Source organism: Amblyomma americanum, chromosome 7, assembly GCF_052857255.1.
Source record: "Amblyomma americanum isolate KBUSLIRL-KWMA chromosome 7, ASM5285725v1, whole genome shotgun sequence".
NCBI classification, from domain to species: domain Eukaryota; kingdom Metazoa; phylum Arthropoda; class Arachnida; order Ixodida; family Ixodidae; genus Amblyomma; species Amblyomma americanum.
The window spans coordinates 76,148,213-76,167,581 of record NC_135503.1 but is presented as its reverse complement, the minus strand read 5'-3'; the positions used below and the strand labels follow the sequence as shown (position 1 = coordinate 76,167,581).

The 19,369-nt window shown below is 45.1% G+C and overlaps 1 protein-coding gene and 1 pseudogene across 1 annotated transcript; both read left to right on the top strand.

The window, feature by feature from the left end:
* Positions 1-2,860: 2,860 nt before the first annotated feature.
* Positions 2,861-17,816, top strand: LOC144097818 (uncharacterized). The gene is made up of 2 exons (XM_077630444.1): positions 2,861-4,669; positions 17,689-17,816. The coding sequence occupies exons 1-2, from the start codon at positions 2,932-2,934 to the stop codon at positions 17,814-17,816; spliced, it is 1,866 nt and encodes a 621-aa protein (XP_077486570.1). The 5' UTR covers positions 2,861-2,931.
* Positions 8,234-8,383, top strand: LOC144099607 (U2 spliceosomal RNA; annotated as a pseudogene).
* Positions 17,817-19,369: the final 1,553 nt, after the last annotated feature.

The following is a 19,369-nucleotide window of genomic DNA, read 5'->3' as shown; positions in this document are numbered from 1 at the left end:
TAAAGTTTAAACAAAAATGGTCAACATATTCTCCTGCTGTTCTTTCACAACATTTCTGTGTCTTATCTACACGCCATTGTCAATCTAACAGGCCTGTATAACCAGTCGAAGTTATGCATGTCAGCACAATCATTAATTTCTGTGAAATACCTGACCTTAAAGGCACCCTGAACTGATTTTGATGGGCATAATCTACTGCAACCGATCTGTAAAGGGAGGGTTTGTTGGTATTCGAGTCAAATTTGAAGGCTCTGCCTGGACCCTATAATTTACAATTTAAAAAAAACTCCGCTCGCAGTAGCCCGCAACCGATTAGGAAGAGACACCTGACCGCGCGTCCTGTACACCGATGACCTCAGTGGGCAGACTGGGCGAGCATGAAGCTGGCCCTTCCGGCCAGTGACGTCACCGGGATAGGGGACGCGCGGTGACGTTTGTCGCCCTAATTGTAAGCTACTGCGGGTGGAGATTTTTTTAAATATTTTAAATTTACAGGTTTGACGCAGGACTTTCATGTTTAACTGGAATACCCACGAAGACAACCTCGACAGATCTGTTGCACTAGAATAAGGCCATTGAAATCATTTCATAGGTCTCTTTAGGGATAACGGAGTAGATTTCAAGAGAAGGCAAGCGTAGCAGGAGACGGCAGAAAGTTAGGTGGGAGGATGAGATTAAGTTTGCGCGGATACGGTGGCCGCAGCTGGCAAAGGACGGGGCTAGTTGGAGAGACATGGGATAGGCCTTCGCCCTGTAGTGGACATATTCGGGCTGCTGCACACAGGCACCGAAACCAAGGAGCATAGGGGATGTTTTTTTAATTTGTTTTTCATCAATGAACATACCGCGGGTGGGATTCGAACCCACTACCTTTTTTCTGCTTTTATAAACATCCCATTGATTTATTAACGCCCGCTGTGCTTCATATGTTCGGTGGCTGTTGGCTTCCGCCATGTATGCTATAACGAGCACCTCTTTTCCCTTCATTTGTATACTTGTGAGAATCAGGAATACTTGGCTCGCCAAAGGTTAGTACATCACCGGCCGAGTGCTCGTGTTTGGCGATACAATCCAAACTCAGAGAAAGCTAATGTCGGCGCTTCCGACTTCGTACTGGACCCATACAAACAAGCAGATATTTCGGGGCAACAGAAAGAAAGAGTGGGACGAAAAGAAGAGGAAAATAGGACGACTGCTGACTCCCAACGTTACTAGATACGTTAGTACTCCATCCAGTAACACTGACTCGTCTTGCGTTTCCTCTTCTTTCCGCCCCTGTTTTTCGCTCTGCTGCCCCCAAAGAGATGTAAACAACCCGCCTGTTTAGCTATAGTGTTAAACAGGCAGAATGAAGGCGCATCCCCTATAGCCTGTGTGACGCTGGTACGTTAACGGCAGTACAAATGCAATATCTTAAAAAGTGAGGGCACCGCAAAAGTGCTCATTTCCCACGCCTCACTTGCGCAGTATAGGACTTTGGCCCGCGGCGTGTAAAGACTTTGGCTCTCTGCTAAACGAAGACGCGGTCTAAGTTATAGGCGCAGTGCCGAAATAACCAACTCCCACAGGAACGACACACCGATGGGTCGCAGTCAGGCATAAGTCGCATACACGAAAACTGAGAACATCTTGCGTTTCTCTACTTCCTGCCCATGCCCTCAATTGGTCCATATATGCACTTCATGACGCAACAATTCAATGTCTGACCCGCCGTGGTGGTGTATACAATGTAAACACGAAAGGAGTAAAAAGGCAATAAGCTGTCCTCTAGCATACTCCCTTTACGATGCATGCTGCCCAAGCACTGGGGTACATTCTAATCACTCAAAATACGTAATATTTATGGTAGGCAAATGAATGAAATTCCTTCTTGAAACCATGCGAAGTTCTAGCAGTTGCGAAGACCTTAACCAAGCTTTCGATCTCCTCTGTTTGCTAACCTCAATACATCCTCCCATTGGTTACTGCAAAAAGTTACTATGTTTTGCAGTGGGAATGTGCCTCCGTTGCCAAGAGCAAGCATTTGGTATATTTAGTGATCAGAATCTACTTTGGAACTTGGGGCAGCATATCGTATGCCCCTAAAAGGGAGTAGGCTAAAGGACAGCTTACTCTTTTTCACTTCCCTAAAGGCGTATTCGTTTTTATAGTGTAATAAAAACGGCCCTCGGTTACTGAACCCATGATCGCGAGATCATATCCCGGCGCTGCGTCCGCATTTCGTTGGAGGTGAATTCAAAACCCGCTCGTGTATTGTGCAATACCAATGCACGTTAAAAAAAAACCCAAGTGGTTGAACTTAAACCCTAAGCTTTCGGTTATAGCGCCTCTCCTAACGCACGTGCAGCTGGATATTGTCCCAGTCTTTACACCCCAAAAACGCTGTACAATATCCGGCTGATACCCAAAGTATCGTGACGAGACCACCAATTTTAAAGTATTCACAATGTCCATCAAAGTGAGTAATCGGGGCGTGTTGAAACCAGCGGGTGCGAAAACTACTTACCTGGAGTAAACAATATTCCTTTAGCTTAACGTTCACAGTTGAGCAAACAGTGACGCAATGCTGGACATAAGTATAGCTTTATCTACAGCAAGTTGACGCGGTAAAATGGTAGCATCGACAGAATGCGGAGCACTAATCCGTTTGTCTTCCTTGTGTAGCTATGTGGCCTTCTTGGATATTTCATCGTTGGCTGTCCGGACATCAGCGTGCTGAACCTCTCTGCGCATGTCCATCTTTCAACGCATCAAGACATCGATCAAGAAATACGCCCACCAGCATTGGAATCTTGGCATCCGTATCATCATTCTTCGGCAACACGTTCTGATTGCCAGGAACCTGGGCTGCAGGGGGCATCACTGTGCACTCAAGCTATAAAAGGGACTCACGCTCGTTTTGCAACCACTGGGCATGGTAGCATCGACAGAATGCGGAGCACTAATCCGTTTGTCTTCCTTGTGCAGCTATGTGGCCTTCTTGGATATTTCATCGTTGGCTGTCCGGACATCAGCGTGCTGAACCTCTCTGCGCATGTCCATCTTTCAACGCATCAAGACATCGATCAAGAAATACGCCCACCAGCATTGGAATCTTGGCATCCGTATCATCATTCTTCGACAACACGTTCTGATTGCCAGGAACCTGGACTGCAGGGGGCATCACTGTGCACTCAAGCTATAAAAGGGACTCACGCTCGTTTTGCAACCACTGGGCATGGTAGCATCGACAGAATGCGGAGCACTAATCCGTTTGTCTTCCTTGTGCAGCTATGTGGCCTTCTTGGATATTTCATCGTTGGCTGTCCGGACATCAGCGTGCTGAACCTCTCTGCGCATGTCCATCTTTCAACGCATCAAGACATCGATCAAGAAATACGCCCACCAGCATTGGAATCTTGGCATCCGTATCATCATTCTTCGACAACACGTTCTGATTGCCAGGAACCTGGACTGCAGGGGGCATCACTGTGCACTCAAGCTATAAAAGGGACTCACGCTCGTTTTGCAACCACTGGGCATGGTAGCATCGACAGAATGCGGAGCACTAATCCGTTTGTCTTCCTTGTGCAGCTATGTGGCCTTCTTGGATATTTCATCGTTGGCTGTCCGGACATCAGCGTGCTGAACCTCTCTGCGCATGTCCATCTTTCAACGCATCAAGACATCGATCAAGAAATACGCCCACCAGCATTGGAATCTTGGCATCCGTATCATCATTCTTCGGCAACACGTTCTGATTGCCAGGAACCTGGACTGCAGGGGGCATCACTGTGCACTCAAGCTATAAAAGGGACTCACGCTCGTTTTGCAACCACTGGGCATGGTAGCATCGACAGAATGCGGAGCACTAATTCGTTTGTCTTCCTTGTGCAGGTGAGCAAAAAGTATGGAAAATGTTTTCGTTCTAATAACCTATTCCTGTTGGTGCTGCCATGCCCTCGGCTTTGTTGCTTGCTACAAGTTTTCACATTTTGTCTGAGGAAACTATTATTGTTAGCCGGTGACATTGAATCGAACCCAAGCCCTGACATGACCCGAATTTTACAACAGCTTAATGATATTGCAGTTGACATAAAAGACATGAAAGAGAACAGATTGGTGAACATAGAGAACAAATTAGATGCCCTGTCCAGGCTTGAGAACCGAGTAATGTCCTGCCAAGAACAGGTTAGTTGTATGAGTACAACGATTGAAAGGCTTGAAGCAAGACTTGAGCAGCTTGAAAATTATAGCAGGAGGTCAAATTTGATCATATATGGCATCCCAGAATCTGAAGAGGAAACAAATGAAACGCTTGAAGAAACCGTAAACAAAGATATTTTTCATGATATTTTAGGACTCGACCCTATCCCTATTGAGCGGATACATAGGTTAGGTAAACCGGCAATTGACAAAACACGTCCTGTAATCCTAAAACTTTTAGACAGTAGGCATAAAACTGTGATACTCAAGAACGGAAAGAAACTAAAGGGAAAAGATTATTCAATTGGCGAAGACTTTTCAAAGAACGTTCGTGAACTAAGAAAGAAACTATGGGATAGCGCGAAGCCGAACCGAGATAAAAAAGAAAGGGTTTCCTTGGTGTTTGATAAGTTATATGTCAATAATATTCCTTACGTTTGGGACTACGAAAAAAATGATAAAGTGAAGGTTCAAAAAAACGACGGTATCGGCGCAAGTCGGCCCGTGACGCGAAGTTGTACGCAGTTGCGAAACCGCTCACCGATAAAGTGAGTGGTTCATATACCTCAGCTTCTTTCTTCACTAAGACAGATAGCTTGTCTTGCCATAGTAACACGGGCCAATCTAGTATAAAAAGCTTGAGAATAGTTAACATTAACGCACGCAGCGTTGCAAACAAGAAAGACTTGCTTGAACTTAAACTGCTGGAGTTCGACCCACACATATCAGTCCTGACGGAAACTTGGTTACATGACGACTTAGCAGATGACCTGGTATTTCCTCCTCATTATAAAGTCGTTCGCAAGGACAGGACCTCAAGGGGTGGCGGCGTAGCCATTCTCTTAAAAGACTCTGTAGAATGCGACCTTGTATATGATGTTCCAGACCTTGAATGCCTTTGCATAAAAATTTTCTGCTGGGGTCATTCTTTCATCCTGTATGCTTGCTACAGGCCACCAGATGCCACACCCGACTATCTTATTAAGCTACAACATCACCTGTCTCATTTCCAAAAAAAGAAAATACTGTTAATAGGTGACTTCAATCTGCCAGATGTGTGCTGGGACCGCTTACAAGGCGGTGCTAAATCTGGGAGCAGTGCAGACGTTCTGTTTGATGTCATGCTTACTCATGATTTAGCTCAAATTGTAAATCAACCTACTCGTGTACAAGGTACATCTTCCTCTATACTAGACCTAGTTTTTGCTAACCGTCAATATTCTATGCATACTGTATCGGTCGAAACAGGCATTTCAGACCATCACCTCGTAAGCGTATCGATAGATTTAGTTAAGTCCCCATACCACAACAAAAAAGCCAGTCACGTACGATGTTTCAAGGATTATTCTAGGGCTGATGATGCCGCAGTGATTGAACATATGGAAACTTGTTTATCGAGCTTCGATGATAATGATGATGTCTGCAAGCTGTGGGAGCGATTCGTCGAAATGTGTCAATATTGTCTAAATGCCTTCGTTCCAAATAAACGCAAAAAAGTTCACAAACGCACACCTTGGATGACGCGGAAGATTATTCAACTGAAGCGAAAACTAAAAAGATCTAAGAAAAAAAACACCAGTTAAGTCAGATTGAAACGCTTAAAAATAATCTTGAACGTGCGGTTCGTGAGTCAAAAGACTTGTACTTTAACACAACGTTACCCAGTTTTGTTAAAAATGACCCAAGTAAATTTTGGAACTTCCTGAGTGACAGCAAGAAACATATCTCAAAAATAACAGCGGAGGGAGGGACATTGACTGATCCGATTGACATTGCACGCCATTTTAATTCTTTTTTTCACAGCATATTCTCTGAAGCAGGTGTTCAAACTGTACAAAGCGCGTCATATTTTCCTGTATCGGAGGTTGACTTTGTTAGCCTCCCTGGTGTATTTGCTTTGCTTTTAGAACTGAAACCTAAAACTTCTTCTGGTCCCGATAATTTACCAAATGTATTTTTGCGACGCTATGCCGAAATAATTGCGAAGTTTCTTTTTGTGTTGTTTAAAAAATCTCTGCTGTCATCAAAACTTCCGGTTGAATGGAAGACTGCTCGAGTTATTCCCATCTTTAAAAAAGGAGACTGCACATTACTACAAAATTACCGTCCTATTTCTTTAACTACCGCATGCTGTAAAATGCTCGAACATATTATTGCTAAACATATTAACAAATTTCTTGAAGAACACTCCATATTAAGCGACTTTCAGCATGGGTTTAGAAAGGGCTATTCTACAATAACACAATTAGTTACAATAGTACACACTTTTGCTAACACACTGGATATGAATGGTCAAATAGACACCATATTTATGGATTTTAGCAAAGCATTTGATAAAGTTCACCACGGAAAACTCATTCAAAAACTAAAAAAACATTAATCTTCCAGACATTTTAATATCCTGGATTCAAGATTACCTCGCGAATAGAGTGCAATTTGTTTCAGTCGATGGGTGCAGCTCCAGTTGTCTCCCAGTCACCTCTGGGGTGCCCCAAGTAAGCGTCTTGGGGCTTTTGCTTTTTCAGATTTACATCAATGATATTGTTAATGTGGTTACTCCAGGAACTCATTTCGCTTGTTTGCTGATGATTGTGTCGTTTTCCGTCAAATTACGTGTACTAACGATCAAAACGAACTTGACCAGTGTCTTCGAAATGTTCTTGATTGGTGCAGTGAGTTTTCCATGGTTCTTAACACTGAAAAAACAGTTTCGATGCAAATAACACATAAAAAGAACCCAATTAACCACGTGTATACACTCGGATCATCAACACTAAAGCAGGTTAATAGCTACAAATATCTAGGTGTAACAATCACAAGCAGTCTTTCCTGGAACTCACATATAGATAACATATGCTCCTCTGAATTTAAAAAGCTTTGTTTTCTGAGGCATAAACTAAGAAATTCACCTTCTCACGTAAAACTGCTAACGTATAACGCTTACATCAGGCCAAAGCTTGAGTATGCTTCGGTTGTTTGGGACCCATTCACTAAACTTAACATATATAAATTAGAAAGGGTTCAAAGAAAAGCCGTTAGGTTTATCTATTCAAAATTTAAAATCACCGACTCCCCCACTGACGGCTAACAATATTGAAACACTTGAAACGCGAAGAGGAAAATATCGCCTTGAGTTTCTTTATTCTTTACTTAACCATAAGTTTGCTTTGGATTCTTCACAGTACATATCCCCCTTAACCACACGTTATACCCGACATCATCACATTCACTCATTGACACCGTATTTTGCGAAAACTGACTGTTTTAAATATTCGTTTTTTCCGCGGACAATATCCGATTGGAACCATGTTATGACATCGTAATAGTTTGCAAAATTTGTCTCCTCATTTTTATGTATATTTCTTTTCATTGTGTTCTGTATCTTTTGAGTTTTAAGAATATATGCCTGTCCTGCTTGGACCCTGAAAAGGGTCTGCAGTATGTACTAAATAAATAAATAAATAAAACTATAGAAGCCGCTCAGTCCTCTAAAACAGCGCAAATACGATGAACGAATAGAACGGGGATAGGTGCTACAGCATCCCATCTCAAATGTCTGCGCTCCTCTTCACGTCCATTACTATAAAGTCGGGGACAGCACCCAGCCGGCGGAGCTAAGCCTAGCCGCCTGTCGAGTTCTGTTCTCAAGCCGCTCATTCGTTCTTACGTCACAACGATGTCAACGCTCTATTTTTCAATCTTCAAAGCCATGCACCACGTGGTGGCAGTCAAGGGAAGTAGATGCGCTTGTGGCTTGGTGCTCGATTCTTCGGGGTGAACTGCTTCGGGAAATGGGTATTTGATCCCCCAGTGCATAACGGAAAATAATGTGCGCCATGGAGCTCTTTCACCAAAGCTGACCGTGCGCCATTAGCACCTTCGAAGCATCATCATTATCATCGTCATCATCATCATCACTGCAGGGCGAAGATCTCTCCCACGACTCTCCAATTAATTATTTCCTTCGCCATCTGCGCCCACCGTACGCCCGCAAACTTCTTATCTCATCCTTCCACCTAACTTTCTGCTACCCCCTGCTACGCTTGCCTTCTCTTGGAAATGTCCGTACCCCGTAGAGTATCTGTTACGGGTCCAATTGGACTTATTTTTGGAAATGTGGCGTAGAGTTTGAAGGATGCTTCACTTCCGCCACCGGTCGGCCCGGTATTGCACTACCTCCGGGATCGGCCTTGTCTTTAGCGCGTCTTTACTACCCTGTCTTTCTATCCCATCTCCTACTCTCCTACTATCTGCACGTGGTAGCGATTGTGGCTCGGCTTCAGCCAGTGAGCAGGCCTGCGCATTTTCCTTTTCTTTCTTCCTGGCAACAACAGACAGACAGACTTCTCTTGGAATTCACTCCGCTACCCTTATGAACCAGCGATTATCTTGCCTTCGCATTACATGCCCTGCCCAAGCCCATTTCCTCGAGACCACAATCTTGAAAAATTTCACGTCTAAACTAAGTAGAGAAGTGTACGAGGTCTACTGCATTCAGAAGGAATCAGGCTCGTGTGTCAGCAAAACCTCGGTAAACTTGTCTGATGAAGAGTTTTCATGTCTGGATAGCATGACGTCCCGTACACGCCTGCGTGCCAGTGTTGCGTGATGATAGTTTGTCAGGTTAGTTTGATTGCGATAATTGTATAAATGTGACGCACAGTTGTAATAAACCAGTTGGTTTCGCGCTCGGTCCTGTTGGTTTCTTCCTCGTCCCTTGTCTTTCTTGCGCGGTTTAAAGATGCATTCTGCTACCACTCCCATTCCTTCGCATTCCTGGACTTTGTCCAGCGACGTTGTGTGTGTACCTCCTTGTTCTTGTCCTGCCTCTGTGTCGCAGGTTCCACCATCTGTGCATTATGAACCAACTAGCCCAGCAATATACTCTATAGAATCCATTTATTCTTCGTGATTTCGGCTAGGATGTCATTAACCCTCGTTTGTTCCCTCACCTACTCTGCCCACTTCCGGTATCTTAACGTTACACCTATCGTTTTCCTTTCCATGGCTCACTGCGTTGCCCTTAACTTAAGCTGAACTCTTTTCGTTAGCCTCCACGTTTCTGCCCCGTAGGTGAGTACCGGTAAGATACAGCTGTTGTACACTTTTCTTTTGAGGGATATTGGCAAACTGCTATTCATAATCTGAGAGAACCTGCCATATGCCCTCTACTTCATTCTTATCCTTCTCGTTATTTCCCTCTCATGATCCGGATCAGCTGTCACTACCTGCCTAAAGTAGACCTGCGCTTGTCCCGAATTCCTTTTAATACTGCTTTGTTATAGAATAGTGAACGCGGTACAACACAAAATTGCGAATATAGATCCACTATTTGGAACCAAATTGACAGGTTACAGGCTTATTTTCCGTACTTAAATCTTTCAAAGTCTCAAAGCAGCGCAAGAAAACTCACGCTCACGACCACGAGACTCTCAAAAATGGCCTATTGGTGAGCCTTCGCTGTGGCATCTGCATATTTATCCCGTCGGCTTGGATGAAACTGCCAGGTCGGAATATTGAAGATTTATTTTAATAATAGAACTCTTAAAGCCACGTACATGACGTGGAATGAAACAGCGTTCGCTATTGTCGGTACGAGGAGAGTTATTTGTAGAAGGCGCTGCTGTGCCGCCTAATCATCGTTTCATCAGACTTGATCAGTCGTCGTATCGATGCCTCTGCCGAAGCCAATCTGGCAGACCTGCTGGCAGGCTTCTTTGGACCTGAAGCGGTTAGTGCCAGCAAGACAGCGGTTTTCCGGCCGCTGCGGGGCTGACGTGAGGAGGCAGCGCACCCGACCGTCGTCCGGCGACACTTCGGCGAACGCCGGGAACTTCAGAAGGTCGGCGGTGCACGGCGCCGGGACGGGCTTCCGACAGGGAGGGTAGCGCGGGTTGGTGCACCGCCTTGCGCACTCGAACGCCGAGGAGAAGACGTCGAGGTCGCCGTCGGCCGGACAGCCGCCCGACGGGAAGTCCCACATCACGCAGGACCGCCCGTCAAAGATCCACCAGCTCCTGTGGATGTCCTGCCTGCGTAGACACGAGGGAAGCACAGACGATTTTGAATTTATATGGCAGATGGTATTTCTCTCATCGCAAGGTGTTGACAGGGAAGCACAAAGGACAAGTCGGTGTCGTGACAGTTTGAAGAAACGTCGGGACCCGGCACCTTGGCAAAACTTTTTATGCTACCCAGTGTTAGTGAGCGCTTCCTTTCCACGGCCGCGGCTGGCAGATTTGGACGGAAACGAAATGCGAAAACTGCGGGGTACTCAAGTTTTACTGCAGATTGAAGAACCGCAGCTGGTCCGATGCATTAATTCGCAGTAATCCTCTCCATACGGCGAGCATCGTACACCGTGCGTGGATTTAACGCATAAAAATACACTGGAAATAGCCTTTTGTCGCAAGCATCTGTTTGGAGTCCGCTTCGAAAGGAGAATTGCTGTTGTGCCCAATTTAAGGCTACTCATTCTTAGTGCTCAGAATGCTTTTTAGAACGGCAGTACACTGGACTCATAAGCATTTGCTATTTTTTCTGCCGTCATAAAGGTGGGCCTGGCCTTATTATCCACTACGGGCGATTCATTTGCTAAGACACTCGATATTAAGTGCGCGAATTCCCATTTCGTTTCACATTCCTTGACTTCCTGACGTCAAGGTTGCACAATCACCGGGCGACCACCTTTGGCCGCAGCCCTCGTCCTTTCGTCCGTGCCACGCTGGTTGCGCATTCCATTCTTGTTTTGATACAACAGCCTAAAACAAGCACACCAAACAGCGGAATGCCATGGGTCATATTCCAGATGCCCTCATTTCTTCCAAGCAGTTAATGTCAACTTTATGGCCGTAAAAAGCTGGTAGGGGTTTAACGTATTTAAACCGAATAGACGTGCGAAAGCATGTGTTATTCTTCAATTGGAGGGGAAACTCAAGTTCTGCCTTAAGGGTATGCAGCGATAGGTTTAGTGGCTTAGTGCCCATATATGCAGAATGTACTCTGATCGAGAATGTACCAACATACTTGTTGCACGCTGTGAACAGTGCTTGGTCCAGGCAGGCGTCCTCCGGGTGCTCGCTGAGGACGCAGCTCCTCTCGCAGTTCAAGACCGACGAGAACCGGTTCGGACCGCGGTTGCACACAAAGAAGCGGGCTGCTCCTCGCTCCTCGCCGGCCTCGATGCAGGCGTTGGCTGAGCGGCTGTAGCGGAACTCACGCCGGTACTTGAGGCAGTTCGTGTACAGCACTCCACTGCACGAGGGCTCGGCCTGGAAAACAAAAACATACGGGGACAAGACGAGGCTGCTTTCTGACTCCTACTGTAAGCACACTTAGAGTAGACTCCTTAGCTCAGAAACATTTATCGGTTGAGACCCAAGGAACGCTGAGCGCTGCCCAAGAGGTATTGATAAGATCAGATCAAAAATATCGCCAGTGGTTCGCACCTTTACTACGGCACCTCTTTCGTCCTTTCTTTTTTCACTCCCTCCTTTATCCCTTCCCTTACAGCGTGGTTCAGGTGTTCAACCATATATGAGACAGATACTGCGCCATTTCCTTTCCCCAAAAACCAATTCTTATTATTATTATTGTTATTATTATTATTATTATTATTATTATTATTATTATTATTATTATTATTATTATTATTATTATTATTATTATTATTATTATTATTATTATTATTATTATTATTATTATTCGCTCGAAGACTTAAGTAATTGTACACACTTGATCACTTGTCAACCACTGAGGAAACACTGCACTAAAATCTATGGGCTGCCACTCGAGTGCCCTGTTTGAATTTTTGTATTGCATGTGTGCATTATATGTCTGCATTCAGAGCCCTTATGTCAGTGTCAGCAATGACGATTCAGTCACGTGACTTCTATGGCCCTCGGCATTCGTTCACACCACTTCCGGTGAAGTAAATCTCAAGATTAGATAACCAAAAAACTTGTTGCCATTTCTAGTCCTATTAGAAAATTTGATACTGGTGCGGAAATAACTTTCACCTCCGCTAGAAAAGCGCTTTGGGTGTGTGCAAGAACGCTGATACACAACTATAGTACTTCACGCACAGCTCGAGCAGCGGTACGTTGCGCTGATCGCATTGCTTCAAAGCATCTGAGTACTGCAGAGAAGCAAAACAGTTCCGCGCGATTTCGCATTCGGCATATGCCGGAAGCGCTGTCGTTTCGCCATTGTTCACGTGTCATGAAGCCTTCTTTTTCTGCGCGACTGCATATTTTCGTCAAAAAGTTGTTTTTGTGTCTTTCAAACAAGCTTCAAACAAGTTTCCTTTAATCCTCGAAAAGTCACCGTTAGAGACTTCTAGCATTTACAACAGATGCTACTATACATCCGCACGGCTAGTGTTGCGAGGATTACTTCTCAAAAAAGCTTTGCAGTAAGCTTGGGTAGCAGCCCGGGTTCTTGGGAAACGGCACAGGATCGTTCGTACTTAAGTACGGAGACGAGATTGTTGGTAAGTGTTATTGAGTGTGTGGGCGCTTTCGCACTAATAATCAGTGTTGAGACAGCGCTGGTGTGGGTGACCTTGCTGTTCGTCCTCGTCTTTTTTTTTTCGCGCTCTACTTGCCAAACATGAATCCACTCCAACTCACTCAATTCAGCGTTCTCGTGCGATGGCGAAGAATTGTTCGGAGGAGCGCTCCGTGCGGTTCCCATCTTGAGACAGGACACGTTTACGGTTGTTTTGAGCGCTGCTCAACAGAGTGTGTTAAGCGCAGTGATTTCAGTTTTCCGCATCAAATATTTCCAGAACTGTTGCGCGCCAACACAAATCGCTATCTACAGCGCGAAATATCCAGCGGGAGTTTGTTGAATCCCGTTTCAGGAAAATATAACTTAGACTAATCTATTAGAAATCAAATACAACTTCCTAGCTTGCAAGGATATTCCTATTTCTTTCTTATATTCATTATTTCGTTATAAACTGTTGCATTAGAGCTAGGTTTGACTAGATTTAAAACGTTCACACAAGACAATGTCCGGGTGGTTCCACCCGTTGTTACTCAGAGCAGGTAATCAGGAAATATTGCTCCTGTCATGACATCGCCACTCACCGGAATACGAAAAGACTGAGCCCATATGTCCTCGAGTGTGTCGTCCACAGCTATGGAACCAAGGCCGTCCCGGTTGTCACTGTGGTTGACAGTTACACGGGCACGAGTGCTCACCGATGAAGCATCGGATCCACTCCGAGCGTCATGTGTCCTGATGTTCCCTCCCCTTGTGCTGCCAGAATCGCCCCTCCTCCAAAATGTGACGTGGGTGGCCTTGCCAGCGCTGGTCTCCCGCCTGACGGTTATATTCAACTGCACCTAGGTAGAATTACCCGTAAGAAGGCAAAGCAGGTCACTACTGGCACTGGCTCATCACTGGTGAGGCAGCAAAATCACTCCGAGCTCCTAAGTTCTTTAATTGAACAAACAAATCAGCACGTACGAGCTTACGCTAACACGTATTCTCTGAACGAACGCAACGCAATGTGCCCCTGATAGTTTGTTCCCGCGCTTGCCACTGAGTCTTTGTCGAAAGTATGTAGAAACGTGTCCGAGCGGCCTATGAAGCAAGTAGGAGTCTTGTCGTATAGAACTGACGCTCTCCAACTATAGCAACAGCGGAGGATGGTGGCTGATTTCTTTAAAAGAACATGAACAGAGTAGATGCGTTACCTAACGGTCTACAGACTGCCTAAATACCAGCGCTTTAAAGGATGGTCAGGGCTGTTCCCAGCGAGGCTAGCTATAGTCAAACAGAAGCGCACCAGGTGGCATGCTGGTAATAATGACAGCAGAGGCTCTAGGTTAGACCAGGCATCTGAATGCCAGTGAATTAAGCAGCAATCAAACCTAAACAACGAACACGCACCGCTTGCACAGAGTACTCAGTTTTAGGCTTTGGTTAGCTAGTTGTTATGCAGGAAAGTTAGTAGCAACTGTCCTTATTTTTCTGGACACAAAGAACACAAACTAAACTAGATGTTCCATGTATTCTCTCTATTTCTCTAGAGGAATGAGATCTGTGCACATCAAGAGACCTATACTCGGTGACAACTCTACTTGGAAATCCTGCACAGGGTAGGCACGAAAGAGAAGGAGACGGGTGTTTGACCCCGTGCTATCTTTTTTGTTGCTCTGCTTTATGGCTTCCCCCCTTTCACCTTTCCTCACGCCTAGCGCGAACAATGAACAACCCAACCCGGCATAGCGGTCTCTGTTCACTGGTGTATAACAGACTGGTCCGACGTTCAGACAGCCGCGTGAAGGTAAGCTCCTGTCTACGCGCAAAATTAGCAGCATTGCGCACGAACAATACTTCCGTATACTAATTTCGTTGAGTCCGGAAGGCAGAGTAAACGAATCTCACGCATTACTGGTGCTTCTACGAGCCTCGGCATGAGATTCTGCTGAGGCGCACTAAAAAAGGCAAGAATCCAACAAAAACTCTTCATTATGATAAGCCTGGTAGAGTTCATAATGGGGTGAAGGCCTATTTCGTTGGCCTCTGGGCAGCTTCATGATGGGTGAACAGCGCAACAGAGGCGGGGCAAGGACAAGACAAGCGCTGTTCTGTCTGTTCTGTCTGGTCATTGGCGCTCACTGTATGTCATTCCTTCTCGTTCTTCAATAAACTCAGTTGTTAGTCAGCGCTTGTCTTGCCTTTGTCCCGCCTTTGTTGCAGTGTTCGCCCGCTATGAATGCTTACCAACTCGCCCAAATCTCAGCTGTACACTGGGCAGATCTCTTGTGGGCTTCGTGTAAGCGCCCGCGATCACAAAGAAATATGAGTGCTCTTGTTTGGGGGAGTTCGTGAGATAGCGGTATTGTGGTTAAAAGACAGCGCTATGTTTGTGCACTGGAAGAATGAAGTCTCGGCCGTGAGCGGTACCTTCTCAGTTGCGGTCAGCGACGACGACTGTGTGGCTGCACGACCGGCTTCCACGCCACTGAGAGGGAAGGCCAGATGCGGTGTGGGCTCTGGAAGCCGGCTGTCCGCCGGGGTCAGCGCTGTCCGGTTCAATCCAGCAGTGGTGGCCACGGCCACCGCCACCAGGAGTGTGGTCAGCACTGCCGCACCGGTCAGTGGCACCCAAGGCCTGGACCTGCACGCAGTAATTGGCCATCGTCAAGGCATCGTGAATTAAAGGCAGCCATAGATGAAATACAAGAGCACTGAATACATTTTATCCATTGTTTTGATCTCAGTACAAGTCAACTGTTTGATTCTCTCTGCAACAAATAGTCAATACAATTTAGAGCTTTATTAGACGACTGGGTATGAAAAAACGTTTTTTTTACACCACTCGACTGAGTCTTGTGACGTCAAGACTGAAAAAACTCCGCGATCACCGTTTGGAAATAAAGAGTGTCATAGCCCAGACTCGGAAATCCACGCCCATAAAGTTGACTTGAAGCCACCGCAGTTTGATTGTGCAAGCTGTCGGTGTCGGTGCCATCTATATTTTATTTCTGAGCCTTTTCTAGTTTATCAAGGGCGAGTTTTTTTGTGTGTGTGTATGCAAGCTGCCTCATTGTTATTAGAACACGGCGGTCTATCCATACCTCAGTGCGTTTTCAGTAACTGAGATCTCAGATGTAGCTACATTTTCATCTATTTCGGAAGACTCCAATCCGTGCAAGGGACAGAGATAAAAGAAGAACCGAATAGACTCGACCACCACTCTTCTTGGTGTTTCCATCTTTCCTCTCTTGCGTGCGCAGTAGTGTTACAAAATGACTAAGTACCAATTCACCCTGCTTGCATTGCTGGTCAATTCAGTTTCTGAAAACCTTCTTTACCTCTCAGCACAAACATATTTTTGCGCCTGACGAGAACTGAACACTGCCGTCATGGTGTATCTCAATGCAGTTTGCAGAATTATTTCTACGCTTATGTTATAAATCTAGAGATAAAAATCGAGAGCTTTTTTACTTCAAATTAGGGCAGAAATCGGGATGTCCACTAAAAGCGCCATAATTCGTTTTTTTGGGGTCATTTTTTAAAGAAAAAGATATCTATAAGTGATCGTTTTTGTGCGGGACTTTGGCCGGCTCCACTCCAAAAATATCTTGTTCCTTGTCGTGTCATGCAAACGACAGCACCGACGGCCGATAGACTGCGTGCTTGCCTATAAGGTCTGCTGCACAAAGACTATGCACAGCCACACTGCCAGAATACATAGTCCAGTACTATGCGAAGTCTATTACGGCACCTAATACGTATATGATAACCTATCTATCTTACTAGATTTAGAGAGTCGATGTTACGTGAGTACTGTCCACACGGCAAGTCCAACGTAGCGATTGTTCTTCATTGGCTTCGTGCCAGCGTTATACACGCGTAGGTCAAGGTCACTACCGCCGAGGCAGCCCTTTCTGTTGCGTATGCTGCTAAGCATAAGGATGCTCTGTAGAATTATGGCTGCTGTCTTTTGCAGCGTGCTCTTGGTGACGATGAGGATGCGGAAGAGAATTGCTGATTGCAGTTATGCTAGTACTGACTGTTAAGTTTTTTGTTTGGATCTCTCGCTGGAATTTCGAAAACCCGATATACTCTCGGCGCTGCGGCTCGACAAAATTTGGCTATTTCGACTAGTTCCGTGCACCGGACGGGTTGCTTTGCCTGCAAGCTTTTCGAAAGCGCATGTATTTCTGGCACGATGTAATCAAAATTAGTTGAACGATTGCGGCGAGGGTAATTTGTGTTCTCGAAATTCTGAACACTGATATAGCTATTACTAACTCCCGGATACAAATATCTAAGTGTAACAGGGGCCTACTTTTAATAGTTAAAAAGTTAACAATTATAATTTAGTTAGTCCATTCCTTTTTAACATGATTTGCCCCTTTTTTGACGTCTCCCAATGCTGGTGTTACTATGCCGCAAAAAACTTCTCTTTACCTCCAAAACCCCCTTTTTTTCAATTAGTCATAAGCTTCCGCGAAACACCCGGTACATTATTATAATGGGCACACTGTATGAACTTAGCAGTTACCAGCACTGAATGCTAGCTACGCCCTGCACAGCTTTCTGAAGACAAGAGTTTCTCAATAGCAAGTAGCGCCATCGAGTTAAGTCAGAATTATTGAAAACGGCAGTATTCCCTTGCTGCGGAGTATTCGTTTGCTGTCAGCGCGCCTTGCTAGTTTTTTAGTGGGTCTTCCGCACAACGCTAAAACTTTGAATACTTTTTCCCAATATTCGCAAGAAAAAATCCTTGCAAAGTCAACAGTGTTCACCCTGTGGCTCTCTACCGCATTTAATACAAATATTTTGATATTGCTCGCTGGGTTTAGGTGATGAAGTTTCAGTACCAGTATCGCTGCATTGCTACAGGCAGGTTTTCTAGGAAGCTTTCCTGCTTTGGTTTTCTCGTGTTGATAAGCATTCGAGCAAACACGATAAGTTCCACTGCTAATATCTCCAATAGCACGTCAATAATATACCACATTTAACACCAAGGGCTGGTAGCTCAAAGAAACTCTATTCAAGTCAGTCTCCGGCAAAGCGAACGACAAAGCCTTGCAGAGGGCTCCATGTCGAAATTCATTTTGAATGAAGAACCAGCGGAACCGGCGTTCAACATTTCGACCAGTTAAATGCGCAGCAACTTCGTGAAGCACATTAGATATTTCTTTGAGCGGGCCCGCCAGAACAACGCAAATAAAAGGTTTCTTACAGCAGACCACCCTCCCGAGCCGAATTCGAGCCGTTGGCAGCGAGTTGTGGCCCAAGGATTGCCTGAACGCTGGAGCTGACGCCAGGAGAGGCGTGGCAGCAGTGCCGGACACGGCTCTTAATTCTCGCAGTAGTGCCGGAACACGTCTCAGAAGTATCCGAGGACTGGCTCTCCGACGAAGTAGTCGAAGAAGACGCCCATAGAGACGAACTGCCTGTCACGCCAGTCTGGTCTGAGGTGTAGTCGGATTTGGTCGGTGGACCTGAGTATAGACGTTGACGACACTGAAGCAGTCTACTATGCGTTCTATCATACGGCCGCGTATCTGTTGTAAAATGTGGGCGCAATACTCCTTTGAACCTTGCGGACAATTACAGGTGTTATTTGTAAACAATTTGGAGTAAGTGACCTGAACTTATTTTATATGTGTTTGCGATGCCATTTGGGCATGTTATGATATAGTATGGTGTGTTATGGTATGGTATAGTATGGAATGATATATGTTACGATGTGGTATGGTGTGATTTGATGAGTGTTGTATAATATGGTATGGTATGTGAAGTTTAACGCCACAATGCTGCACATGGGCTATGAGAGACGCGTGAAATGAAAGTGTTCAGATTTTCCGTGGTTCTGTAGGCGTACTGGCATCGCACAGCACACGGGCGAATACAATTCGCAGAGGAATACTCGATAATCAAATGATAATGTCAGTCAGTTGGTTGACATAAAAATGTTTTATGCATCTCCTCATCTCTTCAAAACTTTTAACTAACACGGATGCTACAAGTGCCCCTCGAGGGCTTAGAAGCAAAATGCTTGGTCTGTATATTTTTGGCGAAGATTAAGTACGGTAGGACACATAATTAGCATTTAACGTCTTTCTCTCTCGTGTACGTATCAAAGTTCCTAGCAGCAAAGCTAGGATACCTTCCGAGAACTAGGGGTGTCATTCCATATTTGGTATTCCGTATTCACTCGTACTTATTCCATTCACAAATTATGCCCTAAACTCATCTGCGTCTCTTGAAAAATTTGTCAATTTTTTATCCCATTGAAACCATTTAATACGAAAAGCATATCTAGATGTGCATTCGGAGATTTCCTCTCCAGAACATACAGGTTCAAGATGTTTCGAAAAACGCGTTGAAACAAGAACCTGCGTCTTTTTAGCAATGTGTGAAAATTCATCTCTTCACCGCTTCTTCAGTAATTAAGTGTCCGTACAACGCCCTTGCACCATGCACCCAAAGCAAGAAAAAAAATGATCCCTATTTCTTAGAGTAGTGATTGCTCTAACAACTACTGTAACACCTTTTGTGAACAATAAAAAAAATAAGATTTTGCTACCATCCTGAGCAGACACGCTGCATTTAATCTGAACAAAAGTGTCTATTTTGCTGGATCATGCCCGCTGTCAGTCATGTCGTTCAGGTATATGTTTAACGACTTCAGCTTGGCACTGCAACACGA